This window comes from Barbus barbus (assembly GCF_936440315.1).
Source record: "Barbus barbus genome assembly, chromosome: 3".
In the NCBI taxonomy this organism is placed as follows: domain Eukaryota; kingdom Metazoa; phylum Chordata; class Actinopteri; order Cypriniformes; family Cyprinidae; genus Barbus; species Barbus barbus.
In genome coordinates, this window is record NC_136731.1 from 14,481,004 (window position 1) to 14,498,890 (window position 17,887).

Sequence of the window (17,887 nt, forward strand, 5' to 3'; positions counted from 1 at the left end):
TTTATATATATTTTTGTGTTAAATGTCCCACCCCACATGATTATACTCAGACAGGGTCAAAGGTCACAGCGTCATTACTGAGTTCAGGGGACTAAAACATGTTACACATGATACTCACATAGAGTCAGAGGTCACAGGTCCATCACTGAGATAAGGAGGAAAACCAGTGGAGATGTTACTCTTCATAGATTCACAGCCAGATATTGGAGATGCTGCTCTCTTTCTCTTCCTGCTGATTATACTGAGAAAAAGACAGAAATATTTCATATTGCTTCTCTGTAGTTTCTGTAGTTATCTGTCTTCTTGAATTTACAAATTAACATTTGTCAAAACTAGAATGTGTATAACATAGTTATAAAGAAAAAATTATTAATATTGATTTAATAAAACACATAATTCAACCAATTACAAATGAAAAATACACTGTTGTTTTTCCTTAAACCAAACTGACCTTAGGTTAAATTTCAGTGGTTATGTTGGTGTTTGTCAGCAGGCATCTGTGAGTTTAACTAGTAATCTTTTATTATTAAAGCTGATACATTTTATTATTAAAGCTGATATTATTACACAGCTGAATCCTGGAGATGCTGCTCTCTGAACATCAACATCACTGAGACCAGGGGGCTGAATCATGGAGTTGTTACTCTTCATAGACACACAGCTGAATCCTGGAGATGCTGCTCTCTGAGCATCAACATCACTGAGACCAGGGGGCTGAATCATGGAGTTGTTACTCTTCATAGACACACAGCTGAATCCTGGAGATGCTGCTCTCTGAGCGTCAACATCACTGAGACCAGGGGGCTGAATCATGGAGTTGTTACTCTTCATAGACACACAGCTGAATCCTGGAGATGCTGCTCTCTGAGCGTCAACATCACTGAGACCAGGGGGCTGAATCATGGAGTTGTTACTCTTCATAGACACACAGCTGAATCCTGGAGACGCTGCTCTCTGAGTGTCAACAGGAGCCTCCTGTTCTTTCTTCTCATATGCACTCATTTCACAGGCAGGTTTCTCCTCTCTCTCTCTCCTCACAGACACTCATTTTACAGGCTTGTCTGCTTTACCTGCTAGATGAGATTCCAGCCCTGTATGTGGAGTCAGAGAACATGCATTACAAACTGAATTTGGATACACTCAAGCAAGTTAAAACAAATTTTACTTAAAATGTAAAATTTATCTTAATCTTTTTCAGAATTATTGGAAATAATTTGACTAGTTCACATATAACTGTGCAGTCTCTTCACATAAGATTAGGGATGTAACGATTCACTTAACTCCCGATTCGATTTGAGTCACAATTTTGAGTTCACGGTTCGATTCGATTCACAATTTATTTATTTTTACAAAATAAGATTTAAGACAAATTATAAATTAAATGTGTCCTTTTATTATTGCTTGGACAAAATGCAGCATGTTTCTTTGTGAAATTGAAATATAACACTATAATAATATACTAATATAGCACTTGCATATTATTGCTCTTTTGTTGGTTTTGATTGCTTCTATTCTCCTCGTTTGTAAGTAGCTTTGGATAAAAGCATCTGATAAATAACAAAACTAAATTGAACATTTAAAACAAGCTCCAAATCAACTAAGTAACACAAATTAAAGAAATCTCTTCATGTAAACAAAACAAGGCTTTGTCTTGTGCTCTTTCCATTTAAAATGAGAGGCAACCACTGCATTTTAATCATGATCCAAAAAAAGATGATGCATACATACAACATGAGCAGTTTATAATCTAATTGTATAATTTCAAAATTTGAAGCAAAGCAGAATGGTCTGACTTCAGTTTTGTGAAAGTACTGTATACATAAAAATATCTGCATGAAATGAAAGAGAAGACGAGCTGAATGAGATGCAGGTTCACTCTCTGCCAGCAGGTGGCGCTTTAAGCTTTCCTTGGTTTCCGCTGTAAACAAAGCAGTGCTGCACTTATAAACTTTAAAATGCATTATACAGAGGCAAGATGAAAATAAAAAATACCATCTAAACTTTTCTAAAGACGAATCGCAATTTGTTTAACATCTCAAACGATTTGAATCGCCACATACAGTCAGGTCCATAAATATTGGGACATCGACACAATTCTAACATTTTTGGCTTTATACACCACCACAATGGATTTCAAATGAGATGTGCTTTAACTACAGACTGTCAGCTTTAATTTGAGGGTATTTACATCCAAATCAGGTGAACGGTGTAGGAATTACAACAGTTTGCATATGTGCCTCCCACTTGTTAAGGGACCAAAAGTAATGGGACAGAATAATAATCAAATCAAACTTTCACTTTTTAATACTTGGTTGCAAATCCTTTGCAGTCAATTACAGCCTGAAGTCTGGAACGCATAGACATCACCAGACGCTGGGTTTCATCCCTGGTGATGCTCTGCCAGGCCTCTACTGCAACCGTCTTCAGTTCCTGCTTGTTCTTGGGGCATTTTCCCTTCAGTTTTGTCTTCAGCAAGTGAAATGCATGCTCAATCGGATTCAGGTCAGGTGATTGACTTGGCCATTGCATAACAGTCCACTTCTTTCCCTTCAAAGACTCTTTGGTTGCTTTTGCAGTATGCTTTGGGTCATTGTCCATCTGCACTGTGAAGCGCCGTCCAGTGAGTTCTGAAGCATTTGGCTGAATAAGAGCAGATAATATTGCCCGAAACACTTCAGAATTCATCCTGCTGCTTTTGTCAGCAGTCACATCATCAATAAATACAAGAGAACCAGTTCCACTGGCAGCCATACATGCCCACGCCATAAAACTACCACCACCATGCTTCACTGATGAGGTGGTATGCTTAGGATCATGAGCAGTTCCTTTCCTTCTCCATACTCTTCTCTTCCTATCACTCTGGTACAAGTTGATCTTGGTCTCATCTGTCCATAGGATGTTGTTCCAGAACTGTGAAGGCTTTTTTAGATGTCGTTTGGCAAACTCTAATCTGGCCTTCCTGTTTTTGAGGCTCACCAATGGTTTACATCTTGTGGTGAACCCTCTGTATTCACTCTGGTGAAGTCTTCTCTTGATTGTTGACTTTGACACACATACACCTACCTCCTGGAGAGTGTTCTTGAACTGGCCAACTGTTGTGAAGGGTGTTTTCTTCACCAGGGAAAGAATTCTTCGGTCATCCACCACAGTTGTTTTCCATGGTCTTCCGGGTCTTTTGGTGTTGCTGAGCTCACCGGTGCGTTCCTTCTTTTTAAGAATGTTCCAAACAGTTGTTTTGGCCACGCCTAATGTTTTTGCTATCTCTCTGATGGGTCTCTGATAGTGACAGCTCTTTGGATCTCATCTTGACAGTTGACCGCAACAGATTCCAAATACAAATAGCACACTTGAAATGAACTCTGGACCTTTTATCTGCTCATTGTAATTGGGATAATGAGGGAATAACACACACCTGGCCATGGAACAGCTGAGAAGCCAATTGTCCCATTACTTTTGGTCCCTTAACAAGTGGGAGGCACATATGAAAACTGTTGTAATTCCTACACCGTTCACCTGATTTGGATGTAAATACCCTCAAATTAAAGCTGACAGTCTGCAGTTAAAGCACATCTTGTTCGTTTCATTTGAAATCCATTGTGGTGGTGTATAGAGCCAAAAATGTTAGAATTGTGTCGATGTCCCAATATTTATGGACCTGACTGTATTTGAATAAATTTTCAACCGGCTCGCGGTTAATCGTTACATCGCTACATAAGATAAATTATTTTACAACACTGCCCTGCGTAAAATTTGAATATAAGTGAATATGCAAATTCACTCTTTGCCAGATGGTGGAGGTGAATTATAGCCGTTACATAAACTACACACTTTATTGCAGGCATTATACGGAGGTAATATGAAAAGAAAATGCCATTAAACTTTACTGGCTCGTAGGGACTACAACAAGTTACTTCTGCTTTAGAGAAGAGCTGCTTAAAGAAGAGGAAGAAATTAAAAAACTAGGGGTGAGTATTACGTGATCACTATTGCTTTGTCTGTTAAACAGATAATTTGATATACTGAATATTTATGTGTTTTAACCTAAATCGCAGCAGCGTCCTTGGACGTAGACTTTCAAACACACACAACTGTTAATCAATCATAGCAGTGGGCATTTACTTTGAAGTCTACAATCCACCACGACTATTCAAACAGAGCGTTCTGATGAGGGGAGTCAAAAACAGGACAGAAAATAGCCTATTGCTTCTAAATTATGTTTTTTAATGTAAAAATCTTTATAACATTATAGTGGACCTCAGAGAACAGTACAAAATAATAAAAAATAAAATAAAAAGAGGCAGGTCATGACCCCTTTAAAGTGTAATTATCACATTTAAGCAATGGTATGACTCCTTTTTCCGTCCCCGGATTTAAACAAGAGGTCCTCGCTGTAGCCTGTAGCCCGATGACGTACTGGATCAGATCCAATACGTAGTGGATGTTTTACGCGCATGCGCTGTATAGGTCTCGAATAAATTCATATTTGTTATTTACATTTAATCATTTTGCAGACGCTTTTATCCAAAGCGACTTAGTCTAAGGACTTATTCTAAGTGAAGTCTAACGCAGTACATGTAGCAATTAAGGGATTTTGACCTACATTGCAATAGGCAATAACCTACATTACATTACAATGTAAAAACTTTAATACCTAAATTCATCCACAATGTTTTAGTCTTTACTGGCTACTTCAAAGTTTGTTTTTTTTTGTTGTTTTTTTTCCATTTCATATGTTATCGCCAGGATCAGTGCTGTATCCATTATTATAAGGATACAATAAGCATGATATGCTCTCGTCATGATATGGGAGGGGGTTATTTTTAAAATCACGTTTGTTTGTTTTTTATATGTTTTATGTTTTTATTGTGTTTTGTTGTGTTAATTACCCAGCCAGCAATGACATGTGGGGCCCAGATGGGTTAACTACGGGTTCCATGGGAACTGTGTGGGCATGGGCTTTGGCTGGGTGAAATCAGCGGGTCCCATGTAGGTTTTGTAGTATGAGTCCCACATAGGAAGGATTACATGGGCCCCATAAGGGACAGGCATGGGCCAAGTGGGCATGGGTTTGATCTGGGAACACATATATGGGTCTTGCATGACATATTTATGGGCCAAGTGGGCATGGGTTTGATCTGGGAATGCATATATGGGTCCTGCATGGCATATTTATGGGCCAAGTGGGCATGGGTTTGAACTGGGAATGCACATGTGGGTCCTGCATAGAATTTTTATAGGCCAAGTGGGCATGGGTTTGAACTGGGAACACATATATGGGTCCTGCATGGCATATTTTTGGGCTGAGTGGAAATGGCGCTGGGAAATGGTTCACAGGCGCACGTGACCATGGTGGGGAGAGGGCTGCAAGAGCCCTAAGAGAAAAAAGAGCGTCGACAACACAAACGCCATGAGTGTATTTGGATTTATTTTTTGGAGAGATGTTTTGTTTTCTTTTTTCCCAGAGATTTAAAAAAAAATTATATTTTTTATTTATTTACCGGTATGTTGTAAAATTTTAATTGTTAAAGATTATGTTTGTTGTTCAATGTCATATATCATGAGTGTATTTTGTATTGTATTTTTTGGAGGTTTTTTTTCAGAGATTTTTTTTTAAATATATTTTTTAGTTTACCCGTATGTTGTGACATTGTTTTTTAAAGATAATTTTTGTTGTTCAATTTAATATATTTCTTGCAGTTAAAAGCATCAAGTGTCTTGTATTTATCTTGTACTTGTATTCATTCTTCGTTTTTAATTTTTCTTAGATTGTTTCCTTAAACCATTTGGCATGGTTGGGCTTAGATAGGCCTTGCATGAATTGCCCAGTTAGGACCAACATAAGATCCTTACAGAGCCCACTTTAAGCCCATATGGGCATTCACGGTTGAATCCTGGTGCAAGCCCACTTTAAACCCCTTTAGGCAGGTGGGGCCCAAATAGGTCTGACATGTATTGCCCGGTTAAGACCCACATAAGACCCTTACAGATCCCACTTAAAACCCATCTGGGCATCCACGGCTGGCCCCCATGTGGATCCCGGGTGCATGCCCACTTTAAACTCCTTCAGACTGGTGGGCCCCAAATGGGTCTGACATGTATTGCCCGGTTAAGACCCACATAAGACCCTTACAGATCCCACTTAAAACCCATCTGGGCATCCACGGCTGGCCCCCATGTGGATCCCGGGTGCAAGCCCACTTTAAACCCCTTTAGGCAGGTGGGGCCCAAATGGGTCTGACATGTATTGCCCGGTTAAGACCCACATAAGACCCTTATAGATCCCACTTAAAACCCATCTGGGCATCCACGGCTGGCCCCATGTGGATCCCAGGTGCAAGCCCATAATGGGGCCCACATTTGCCGCCCATGAAGCCCTCATCTGGGCCCCACATGTCATTGCTGGCTGGGTAGCTGGGGGGGGTGGGGGGGGGGATGGGTTACCTGGTCAAAATAACCAGCTGCAGTTTGATTGAGATTAATTGGAATGCACAATGAAGAAACATGATTTCTGAGAAAATGTAAAAAAAAAGAGTTATGCGTTTGCAAATGAACTCTTCATATGCAGACAGTGCACTGTAAATAGCTAATTATAAAGATATTTTAGTTTATGCCAGGCAAACTTGGGGAATGCTGTTGCGAGTCCTTTGAGTGAGTGTATGTTAGTTTATATAATAATGTTGACACTGCTGCAAACTCCCACATAAACAAATGATTAGGCTACTCCGAAAATATAATTTACGTGCAGCTAGACCCCTCCTCAGTATAGGCCCCGGGCTTGAAAGCCGTTAATGTACCCCTGCATGTACCTTAACTGTCATGTCTGTTTAGGAGCAAATTATATTGATATTACAGCTGTGAAACGTTATAATGAACTTACCGCAACGTGTGAAGGTATTTTCTGGTTTTGGCGTCTAGTCCCCGGTGTGAGGAGTGGATGTGAGTGCTTTCGCTTTCACTTCGACCTTCTTCTTCTTCTGGTGCCGTTTAATGGTGTTTGACAAACAACTGATGTATACTACTGCCCCAACTGGACTGGAGTGAAAGCATCAATAGAATGGAAAGAAAGAAAGAAAGAAAGAAAGAAAGAAAGAAAGAAAGAAAGAAAGAAAGAAAGAAAGAAAGAAAGAAAGAAAGAGTCTTTCAAGTCTGTTATTCGAAGATAACTAGTATTTCTCTTTGCATTTTGAACTGATTAGCATCACAGTGTTGAAACATATTCTTCCTTTGTCAGATTGTTTGTTTGTTTGTTTTGTTTCCCTGTCCCACATTTCCTGACACTTTTTATTCATGAGTGCCTCGGTTTTTCCTTTTATCTCTGTTTTACTCAATGGAATTTGTACTTCAATATTCATGTTTTATTGCCCGTTTAGCTAGTTTGTTGATTACTTTATTATTTCCTTTATTTCTTCATGTGCAGGTACTTTATGAGACAAACAGGTGAGTCCCACTAAAAACAAACCGCGCCACAACAGATTACACCGAATGTGATGTTGAACTCTACATGTACCGTAACAGATAAAATGCATACAATCATTTATTAAGTAATTATCATTTTGACTTCAGTCTTTTCTTTATTTAAAGCCTTTTGAAAAAGCAGCAATCAGCAATCCTTTCTCCTGCGCTTTCCAGGAGTTGATCATTGACCAGTGCTTGGTGTTCAGTTAATAACAAATAATCTCTTGGTTATTTGTTGAACCTAGAATAAGGTTTACCGTAGGCCTATTACTTCCAGGAAACTTTAGTTTATCTTTCCTTAAGATATAGTAACATCCAACTCAGTCACTTGCATTTAACAATCTTTTGCACTTTATCCATTCATTGTATCCATTTAGTAGTTGTTAGTTACTCTTGTCTATCCCTTTGTTAATAAGATCCCTTTTATTACACTTTATTACACACAAATCCTTCAGAATGGTCAGACTACAACTTCCTATGATTTATGTTAAATTACTATTCAACAATCTAGCTGAATGCCCCGTGTGAGGCAATCCAACACTGATATCATTACATTTTGTGTGCCCCGTGTGAGGCTAACATCTGATATCATTACACAGTCATTGAGTACTACAGCCATATCATTTCTATACCATCAGATGTCACCAAAATTTTAGGTTTTGTCTGTCTGAACTTACTGGATTTTGTTTTATCATTATTATTATTTATTTTTACAATAATACAATAAATATTAGATATAACATAAAAGATGGTACTTTTAGAGGCTAATAAATACAGTAAAAACACAAAAAATTGCATTTTTGTTTTTATTTTATTAAAGATAGTGTTATTACATGACATTTATTTAAAATAAATGAACAAATAGGATCACACCTGAGACCTTCGTGCACAAATTTCTCCATGAAGGACAAATTAAGGGCTGATATATGAAGGATGCTTGAGGGTTAAAAATGAGGGTAAACTAATTGAAGTGAAACACATTTGAAGGTATTACTAAAACAATTTGAGTGTGCAGTTGCTTTCTCGCTTGTTATTACAATCCTTACCACTCTGGAGATATTCTGGTCTGGTGTCAGATCAATACAAAAGATGCAGTTCTTAGGTTTGCAGCAAGGATTTAACTGTTTAGCATGTGGATGTTATTTGTTTTGTTCTATCTATCTATCCATCTATCCATCTATCCATCTAATCTATCTTAGTCATTTAGCAGACACTTTATATATGCTTGGTGATAATATATTATCATTGGAAAACTGGTGCCCATTATTACTTTTAATTTATGTTGAGTGAGGTTATTAAAACTGAGGTGAGTTCAGTGCCAACATATTTTCCACAGATTTTTCCAAGTTTCATTTACTTTCCTACAAGAAATGAATGTTCGCGTACTGAAATATACACTTGGTTGAGTGAAATATGTCTCAAAACAACGCTATGGTGTAAATAATGGCAGAATGATCAGTTTTGTGTGAACTAGTTCTTGTGTTGCCAAAGCGTTCTTATTCGTGTTGTCCACTAGATGGCGCCACGTTGCTTGGGATTCACAACATGATCATAAAATCACAGCAGTGAGTAGCAGGTTTAAAAAAACATGAGCTTTGGACTGTGCCAAATTCAATCAAATTACTTCCTTAATATACAATGTGGATGCAGATAAAAAACATCTCTCAGGTAATCTTCTTATGGTGACTGCATAAATATCCACTTTTCACCTCTAGATTACACTCTTTGTGAATTATGTGCAACGATAAACTAATAAGTTATGATAATAAAGTCATCTCTTATGGCATCTGTGAGTTCACTTGAGCTCAAATGTGTTGTTCTGCATGTCTCTCATCTCCATATAACAATGAGAGTCATTTCCATAAACTCATCAGCTAAAGGATGCAATACCTTTGTATATCTAAACATGGAGTTTGACAGAAACTATATCACTGACTAGTAATAGTAATTGTGACTAGTAAAACAGGGCACAGTTGCATTGCCAGTGGGATACAGGAGATGACATATAACTTGAATGAAGTAAAGAGCAGGTAATTGAGGAAGACTGCCCCTGACACGCAGGATGACCCTGGTCTCCAGACAAACCTCCAGAAGCCATTGCTATTGATTTGTGGATGTTTAATAAGTGTTGTGCTGAGAGGAGAATGATGCTGGATCATGCACTCGTCTCTGCTGCTGTAGTCTGTATATCTGATCTTGAGGATGTAGTTCAGCTCGTCAGATGCTTGTAAACAGCACCTCTGCCACCGTCGCCCTGTTACCATTTTACCCCCAAAATAGTGTTGTTACTGCTGCTCGGCCGCAGGATCTGTGAACCTCTATGTAGGGGCATTGTGAGACACTGCATTAGGTTTATGAAGAGTTAAATATATTGATTCATTTATTATAATGGAAGTGATCTATTTTTGTAGCCTACTATCTGGTTTCTAGAGCTGTTATTGATTTGAAAATTGTACTTTCATCCTTTGGCTTTAACATGACTTGCTCCTGGTTCATAATTAGCAGATTTAGCAGGCTGATGTGATGCAAAGTCCATTCCAAAAGTGTATTTATTTTTCACAAGGGCACATCTATATACATATGCAATATATATATATATATATATACAAAAAAAAAAAAAAAATACAGTGTGGATGTTTGCTTTATAGGCTATCTCTTCCTGTTTAAGTGGGCAGTTCTTGGACAGAATAATCTGCAAAGTTGACCAGACCTTTTGCTGTTTAGTCAAAGGTCTGGCTACACAAGAGCAGGTTTTGGATCAGAGCTGTGATGTTGTTCATGGCTCTGTGTTTAAGGCTGTAAAAGCATTATTATTTGAGCCTCGATTTAATTCCAGAGACTTAGGGTCCCTGTGTTTGTCTTTGGCTTTTCTATGCCCACTCTTGTTTTCCTGACTTTGTAGGATCGATGTTGCTGTTGTTCCACTGAGGATTTCCGAGCTGACTGCTTTCATTCGGTGACATTTCCCTCAGTGCCCCCTTTTTAACAGAGGGTGAGCCACTTCTAAAATGTTAAAAGTCCCACCATCAATCTTCCCTCCTCAGACAAGTGTCAGGCCTGTAGTTAGCCTTGAAGTCTTCTCCCGTTTGTTGGCCACAATCCACAAAGTTTAATTGAAAATTCCCCCCATACCTTGACACTTGAATAACAAAGAGGGCATAAGTTTTACTCTAACTGCTATTCAGACACATTTCAATTATCCACGTTTCAATTGTAATCATGGACTGTGCCATTCAAAGAGCTTGCAGCAGTTACCTGCAGACCTCCATTACTGCCATCTGAAGATTATAGAGATTAGCAAGAGTATAAGTAGGTAAAATTGTGATGTTATGAAACAGATACTATTACAATTCATAGAGGCTATGAAAATGCTACAGTAAAAACCTGTTAATTGGTTATCGGAAAGTTCCTTTACTATATGTTTAAAAACTGTAATACATCTAATGGGACATTTCAAATAATTTTACATTAAAATACTGTTAAAAAAAGTTGTAAAACATCCCTTTAACCTGGCTGTTGACCCCAGACAGTATTTTTTTATTTTTTTATTATTATTATTATTATTTGCCTCAAAATTATTCACATTTTGTATATTTGTATATAAAAGGGGAACATTATATGTAAAATTCACTTTAAAGAAGATCAGGATTTTTCAGTTAGTTCATGGAGATAATTCATGAAAAATGTGTCATGGTTAAGTGGAAGATTGTGCCACCTAGTGATAAATAAACACTTTTAAAATGCAAATGACATTATTTTACCATTATAACCAGAAGATGGCTGCAGAGGATCACTCATTTGCTCATTTTGCCATTTCTACTCCATAATATATCTTTGTTTATATATTATTGCAATCCTCATTTTAATAGTTTTTCCGTTTCTCTTTGTTATTTTCTGTTCTGCGCCCAAGAACATTCCACCCTCTATTCATTTTGGTCATGTGCCTGTGTTTGTGACAGTAATGTTGAAGGGTGAGCGGTTGATATATATTCAATTCAATTCAAGTTTATTTGTATAGCGCTTTTCATGATACAAATCATTGCAAAGCAGCTTTACAGGAAATTAAATTTTTCCAATATATTTAGTAGTAATTATCAGTGGTGTTTATGTCAAGTTGATGTACATATGGCAGAAATGTACAGTCCTAATCAGTTAATGACGTAATCAAAAAGACAATGAACACTATTAACAGCAATGATTATATGTTGCAACCAAACTTATAGCAAAATGTGGTTCTATGTGTTGTTTCAGGGTTAGCATCATCCGAGTTCCTCTGAGAGGTTGGCATCATCTCTTCTCGTGTGTTCGGTCATCTCAGATAATTTAAGGGTTGGATCCAGACTGATGCTTGTGTAATTCCTAGGCAGAAACAGAGAAACAATTAGAGACATAATTAGTGTAGCTGCTGTTCCAACCAACTAAAAATGATTTGTTCAACCCAAGCTAAAGAATAATAATAAATGTACATTTGATCAGATATAACTGCAGTACAAGATTATGAGATGCACTGTGTGAATGCTTGGCTAAAGAGATGTGTCTTTAATCTAGATTTAAACAGAGAGAGTATCTGAACCACGAACGTTATCAGGAAGGCTATTCCAGAGTTTGGGAGTCAAGTGCGAAAAAGCTCTACCTCCTTTAGTGGACTTTGCTACCCTAAGTACTACCAAAAGTCCAGAGTTTTGCGACCTTAGGAGGTGTTATGGACTATAGCGAGGTAGAAGACTAGATTAGGTACGCAGGAGCTAAACCATTAAGGGCCTTATAGGTAAGTAATAATATTTTGTAACTGATACGGAACTTAATAGGTAGCCAGTGCAGAAATGTTCTTGACCTGGTAAGAACTCTAGCCGCTGCATTTTGGACTGCCTGTAGCTTGTTTATGGAAGATGCAGGGCAACCACCTAGCAGTGCATTACAATAGTCCAGTCTAGAAGTCATGAATGCATGAACTAGCTTTTCTGCATCAGAAACAGGTAGCATGTTTCAAAGCTTGGCAATGTTTCTAAGATGGAAGAATGCTGTTTTTGTAACATGGGAAATATGATTTTCAAAGGACAAGTTTCTGTCTAATATAACACCCATATTTTTGACTGTAGAGGAAGTAACAGTACATCCGTAGTTGCAAATTGTAATCCAAGAGATTCTGTGTACTGTTTATTGGTCCAATAAGTAATATCTCTGTCTCATCCGAATTTAATAGGAGAAAACGATTGGTCATCCAATCTTTTACATTTTCAACATACTGTTAGCTTAGATAATTAAATGTTTAATAATTTAATTATGCACTTTTTGAGATATATAGTTGAGTATCATCAGCATAACAATGAAAATGAATCCTTTATTTTCTAATAATATTGCCAAAGGGCAGAGGACCTTGGACAGATCCTTGTGGCACTCCATACAATATGTAAACTCTTTATGGAGTTTAGAATATGTACAATTGATAACAAAATACTTTTTAAAGTAAATTAAAGTGCTAATTCAAATAAAATATTATTTATTTTGCCCTCGTCCAGAAGTGGAAATTTTGTGCAGAAAACAGTAGCATAACCATTAAGTGATGTCTTGAATTTCAAGTGACTGACCATTTAATTTCCTGAATTACTAACTTACCAGTATATTGTCCTCTCTGAAGTATTAGCACCCTTAGCTCAAACTACAGCTGCAAATCACAGATTTGAGATGACAGAGATGATGACAAATTAACGGAGAGGAAGAGTTTAAGGATTGAGTTGAGGCTGCTGCTGTGAGCGGTCCTCTGGGATCATTGTCCCTCTGGAACATGAACCCTTTGGAGTTTCTGAGTGTGATGAAACTGAAGCCAGTCTCTAGTGAGTCGCTCTCGCTGTCATAGCCTCAGGCGATGACTGTGCTTGGAGCAATCCCAATGCGAATCACCGTCCGCAGCACTCCCGGGTTCTGTTCCAGGGACTTGGGTTTTTCTTATTCTCTCAGTCTGTGCAGGAAAGGAGGACACATCTCAAAAGTAATTTATCAGTAATACATTCATGAAGACCAAATAATTAAACAGGGGGTTCCTTTCCGAAACGTTACATTAGATAAATGGTTTGGGAAATGAATAGACAAATCCTTGTTCTCCTGAGAATTAAAAAAAAAAAAAAGATTTTGATTCACCACAGAGACTAGGGGTGGGCAGTATGATTAAAAACATTTGTTTGAGAGTCACTATATGAGTAACTGTATATAAGTAAACAGCAAGGCAGTTTTCTCCAATGACTTCAGTGACAATGAAAATAATCCACATTACAAAAATAAAACAATAGAAATATTTTTTAATAGACCCCCTAAAGCAAGCAATGATTTTAGTTGGAGGCAATTGAGAATGAAAGGGGGAAACTTATGTGAGAAGAGGCCATGCCTCCATAGTGTTATGACTGGCCTATTATGGTGTTGATATGATAATTCTCACCTCTTATGTTTGTGCACATTCCACATCCGCAAAGTGGTTTGAATTAATGAATGGTGTAAAGACTAACACAATTGGTATGTAATGTAATGGTGGAAAGACTAATTAAAAGGTAAGTAAACAACTAACCCACTTAGATATCACCACTTAATATCTGTCACATTCAAACCTGAAATGACTACAAAACATGACCTATGAGGGTTTTTTTCTAATGATCCAAAAATAAGTTGACTATTTTAAAAAAGCTGAACATTTGTTAAAAAAGCACAGCTGAACAAGGTATAATGTTTTAATGGTGGATTTGTTTCTTACAAACATGCAGCTTCTTCATAAGATGTTAATAAATGGACTGGAGTTGTGTGGATTACTTGTGCATTATTGTGATGTTTTATCAGCTGTTTGGACTCATTCTTACGGCACCCATTCACTGCAGAGGATCCAATTGTGAGCAAGTGATGTAATGCTATATTTCTCCAAATCTGATGAAGAAACAAACTCATCTACATCTTGGATGGCCTGAGGGTGAATAATTTTCAGCCAATTTTCATTTATGAACAGTTCAGTGAATTTAATAGTTTACAATTAGAAAATAGTTAATCTCATTGTATTTATTTCCTATTCACAAACCAAAAGATCAGATCATTCATAACACATGGATAATAAGTCTTCCATTATTAATTTGCATATAGTTCCTAAAGAGCAAGCAACATCGATCTCAAATTGGTGCTCGACTAAAAAACAAGTAGAAGCATATTTAGAATGCAAAGTTGGCAAGACGTCTGATTAAGAGCCTGCGTGCTCGAAACGTCGAAACGTTTTTTAAATAATTTTTTTGATACTTTTGGAGCTTTGGTGTTGTTGACTTTGCATTCTAAATATGCTTCATATAGTTCCCAAACATTCTCAGAAACTCAGGGACACATCGTAACATGATTATCTCTGTACAGTGCCAAACTAGTTGTTCTATTTTGACCAAACTAGCTGGTATCCATAACCCTGGTCTTGTGTGACATTGCAGGGGTATATGCTTTTCCAGCAGCCTTCAAATAGTGGTTGCTATGGTAACATACAGACAGGAGAGAATAAATCACTGTCAATGTGTTTCAAAGGTGAAAAAAGACACTAGTCACAAAAGTTGAACTGGATGTGAAACGTTTCATTCAAGGATTGTGGACACCCACATGGTCGGAATGTCATGGATGGGCCAATTTAAGAGTGTTTGTCTAAATGGGCCCAAGAATTAGCCCCTAAGAGAAGGATAAGACCATGGATCTGCGATCGTTAAATTGTGCAGATCTTCTAATCCCGTTATGCACTTGTTATGTGCTAGACAATCCTGTCTGATAGTTACATGGGTAAGTATACTTGCACCACAGAAAATGGCTTTGCCGTCCTCAAATGAACTTCTGCGTTGGTGTAGACCACTTGTGAGGTGAAGACACGCTTACATAAACACATAGACCTACATGATCAGATTTATATGATCATGATGTAATCTACACCATGTATTTGTGGGAGGGATTAATGGGTCTTGGGACATGTACTGGATGAAAAAATGAAAAAAAAAAAACCTGAAACCCTGACCTGGAACAACCTTAGCAACACTTTCAGAGATGATCTCTAGTACCTGGAGAGAGCTGGCTGTTAGCATTCCCATTCATTACCATGCAAACAACCCTGAAAGTGTGCTACCGGGTGTTGCACATGAGTGCCCAGATCCAGATTCTTATTCAGTGTCTTTATTGGTTTTGGGTTGATTGCTGGTGTAGGCTGTAAGTGTCTTTGTAATAACTAAAATATTTTTAACTGTAATGGGTCAAGACCTGTGTGAAACTACTTTAGCTGTGTGTTTCTTGAAAAATAATTGCATACCTTAGAATGTTTATCAATCAATCGGAATTAAGCATTCAACAGCCCCATCCTATAAGCATGTATATTTGATGGATGAAAACCAAGATGGCTGCTGAATGAACTGACTTGTCCATCAAGGAATCAATGACCAATCTTGTGTCATTCCAGAACCTGTATACGTTTTTTTTCCCCTTTCTCTTCAAATGAGCACAAAGAGATTTAGAAGCATGTTTTTAATACAAAAACTCTAAAGGGGGAGCTGGCAATTTCTAGCAACATGAACAGCAGCAACCATTGATAAGCGCAACAAAGTTATTGTATTGCCATATTAACCATTACTAATTATGTTTTTATATTATAGAGCCATTTTAGCAGGCATGGTCATTGTAAAGTGCAGAACAACTGTTCTTTTTAATTTGTGTAGTACTGACATATTGAGCTGTGGTGCTCATATGGGTAACACAGGGTCAAATCTGGTTTTGTGATATGTCCCAATCCCATTTTCCTCCTCTCTCCCAAACAATTTCCTGTCATTCTTTATTTTGGCTGTCTATGGAATGATGCAAAAGCCCCAAAACAAAGTAAAGTAGGATTTGAGGGCAATCAAATGTTACAACTTCACTTAACTGTCGCTAGAGTCACTCCAATCATTTGACCACTTCACGGCCATATTAGCAGCAACAAGCACTTGGAGAGCAAGGGATGAGTAATTTACATTAACTACTCTTCCTCTTTTCATTGCCGTTCAATTAAAATCTCATTTCATTCCACACCCTTGAAACGTGGGAAGTTTCAGAGGAAAGAGGCAGATTTCTTTCTCTCTATCATCGTCAGTATGACACAGAAGCTCACTCTGAAAGGAGTTCATTAACCAAATGGCTGTAACTCTCTGTGCCTTGTTGTCATTCAGAATATAGACCTTTTATTTGACCCTATTTACAGCCAACCATTTTCAGGATTTGGGGGATGATGGCAGAGCAAATGCATAGTCTGACATCTGATGCCAGTGATTTATACATGCAGAGGAGGGATACTGATTCAATATTTCCATTTAAAGCCATATTAAACTCAGATGTGGGAAGCACTGAGCTGACCTTGAGAATGGAAACACTTTGGAATCGTGTAGCTATTGCTGTGAATCCTGTCAATAAACAGAAAATCATCAGCTATATTCGATTAAACGGTCGAGTCACAACCCAAAATTGGTGGAGAAAACACTCCGAGTCTTTCACTGACATAAAGTTGTTTGTCCAAACAAACCTGATGGTATTTTGGCAGAAATTAATCTATGACTAGGCATATGCTAACATGTATATTTTTGATTGACATACTGTATCTTCATACTCTAAAACCATGAACAAAACTATGCAAAGGAAAATACAACTAATCGGATTGAGAATTAACTCATTTTTTAGTTGTTTAGCATTGTTTGGGTCCTAAATAATAGGCTACCGGGAGAATTAACCCATCAAAATTTCACATTCAGTGTCATTTGAGGGAAAAAAAAAAACATTGTTGGATCAATGTAAAGCTGTGTTTCAGTCTTTTATTTCAAAAACATTTTGTTCAGTTTTGTACAACAATTATGGTATTGGATTGGGTTGCCACTTGGCATCCAATGTAAAATCAGTGTCTTGAAGCAAAACCAGTTGCATTAGTCCTATAATTTGCATACAGAGTACATCAATCAGAATTGGTATTCAGCAAATACCAGTGGTCTTTATTCAACTTGTGAGTGGAATATAAAACGAATCTGCACTCACAGAGTCTTATTCACTCAAAAGCAATGACGGTTATCCTAAATATGCAAGGGTGAAATTGGGCTGGAACAGCATTTTGACACCTTTGATTAAAAGAAGGAAATATCAGCAGCACTTTGTTTATCCATCACTCCATGCTGTATGTAAATGATCCAGTCAGTTCACCTCCAAACATATGAATATCCCATGTGTCTTCGAAATCTTAAAGGAATAAATCATTTCCACTTTAAAATGCTCTTATAGTTCAGTTACTGGTCCCCATGTAACTGATGCTATAGGTTTCAATTTTAAAAAGGATTTAAAATAATCATAAAAAAAGTGTCATAAATAATCCATATGACTCTGTATTTCAAGTCTTTTGAAGTCATATTATAACAATATCTGGAATGAA

General features: G+C 37.4%; 1 protein-coding gene across 7 annotated transcripts in view; it reads right to left on the reverse strand.

Moving 5' to 3' along the window:
* LOC306846321 (protein NLRC3-like) overlaps positions 1 to 6,992 on the reverse strand; it is a 325,863-nt gene extending 318,871 nt beyond the window's left edge. For 3 of the 7 annotated variants that reach the window (XR_013782056.1, XM_079379617.1, XM_079379616.1), the window contains exons 1-3: positions 6,878 to 6,992; positions 423 to 1,091; positions 119 to 241 (exon numbers count right to left, since the gene is read on the reverse strand). Coding sequence is in view for 2 of the 7 variants with exons in the window: in XM_079379614.1 (XP_079235740.1) it covers positions 119 to 241; positions 568 to 608 (164 nt within the window). In the remaining 5 variants the exon portion in view is untranslated. Of the gene's footprint in view, positions 1 to 118; positions 242 to 422; positions 1,092 to 6,877 lie in introns of those variants that run through there. The other 4 variants (XM_079379615.1, XM_079379619.1, XM_079379618.1 and 1 more) reach the window with 4 other exon arrangements.
* Positions 6,993 to 17,887: the final 10,895 nt, after the last annotated feature.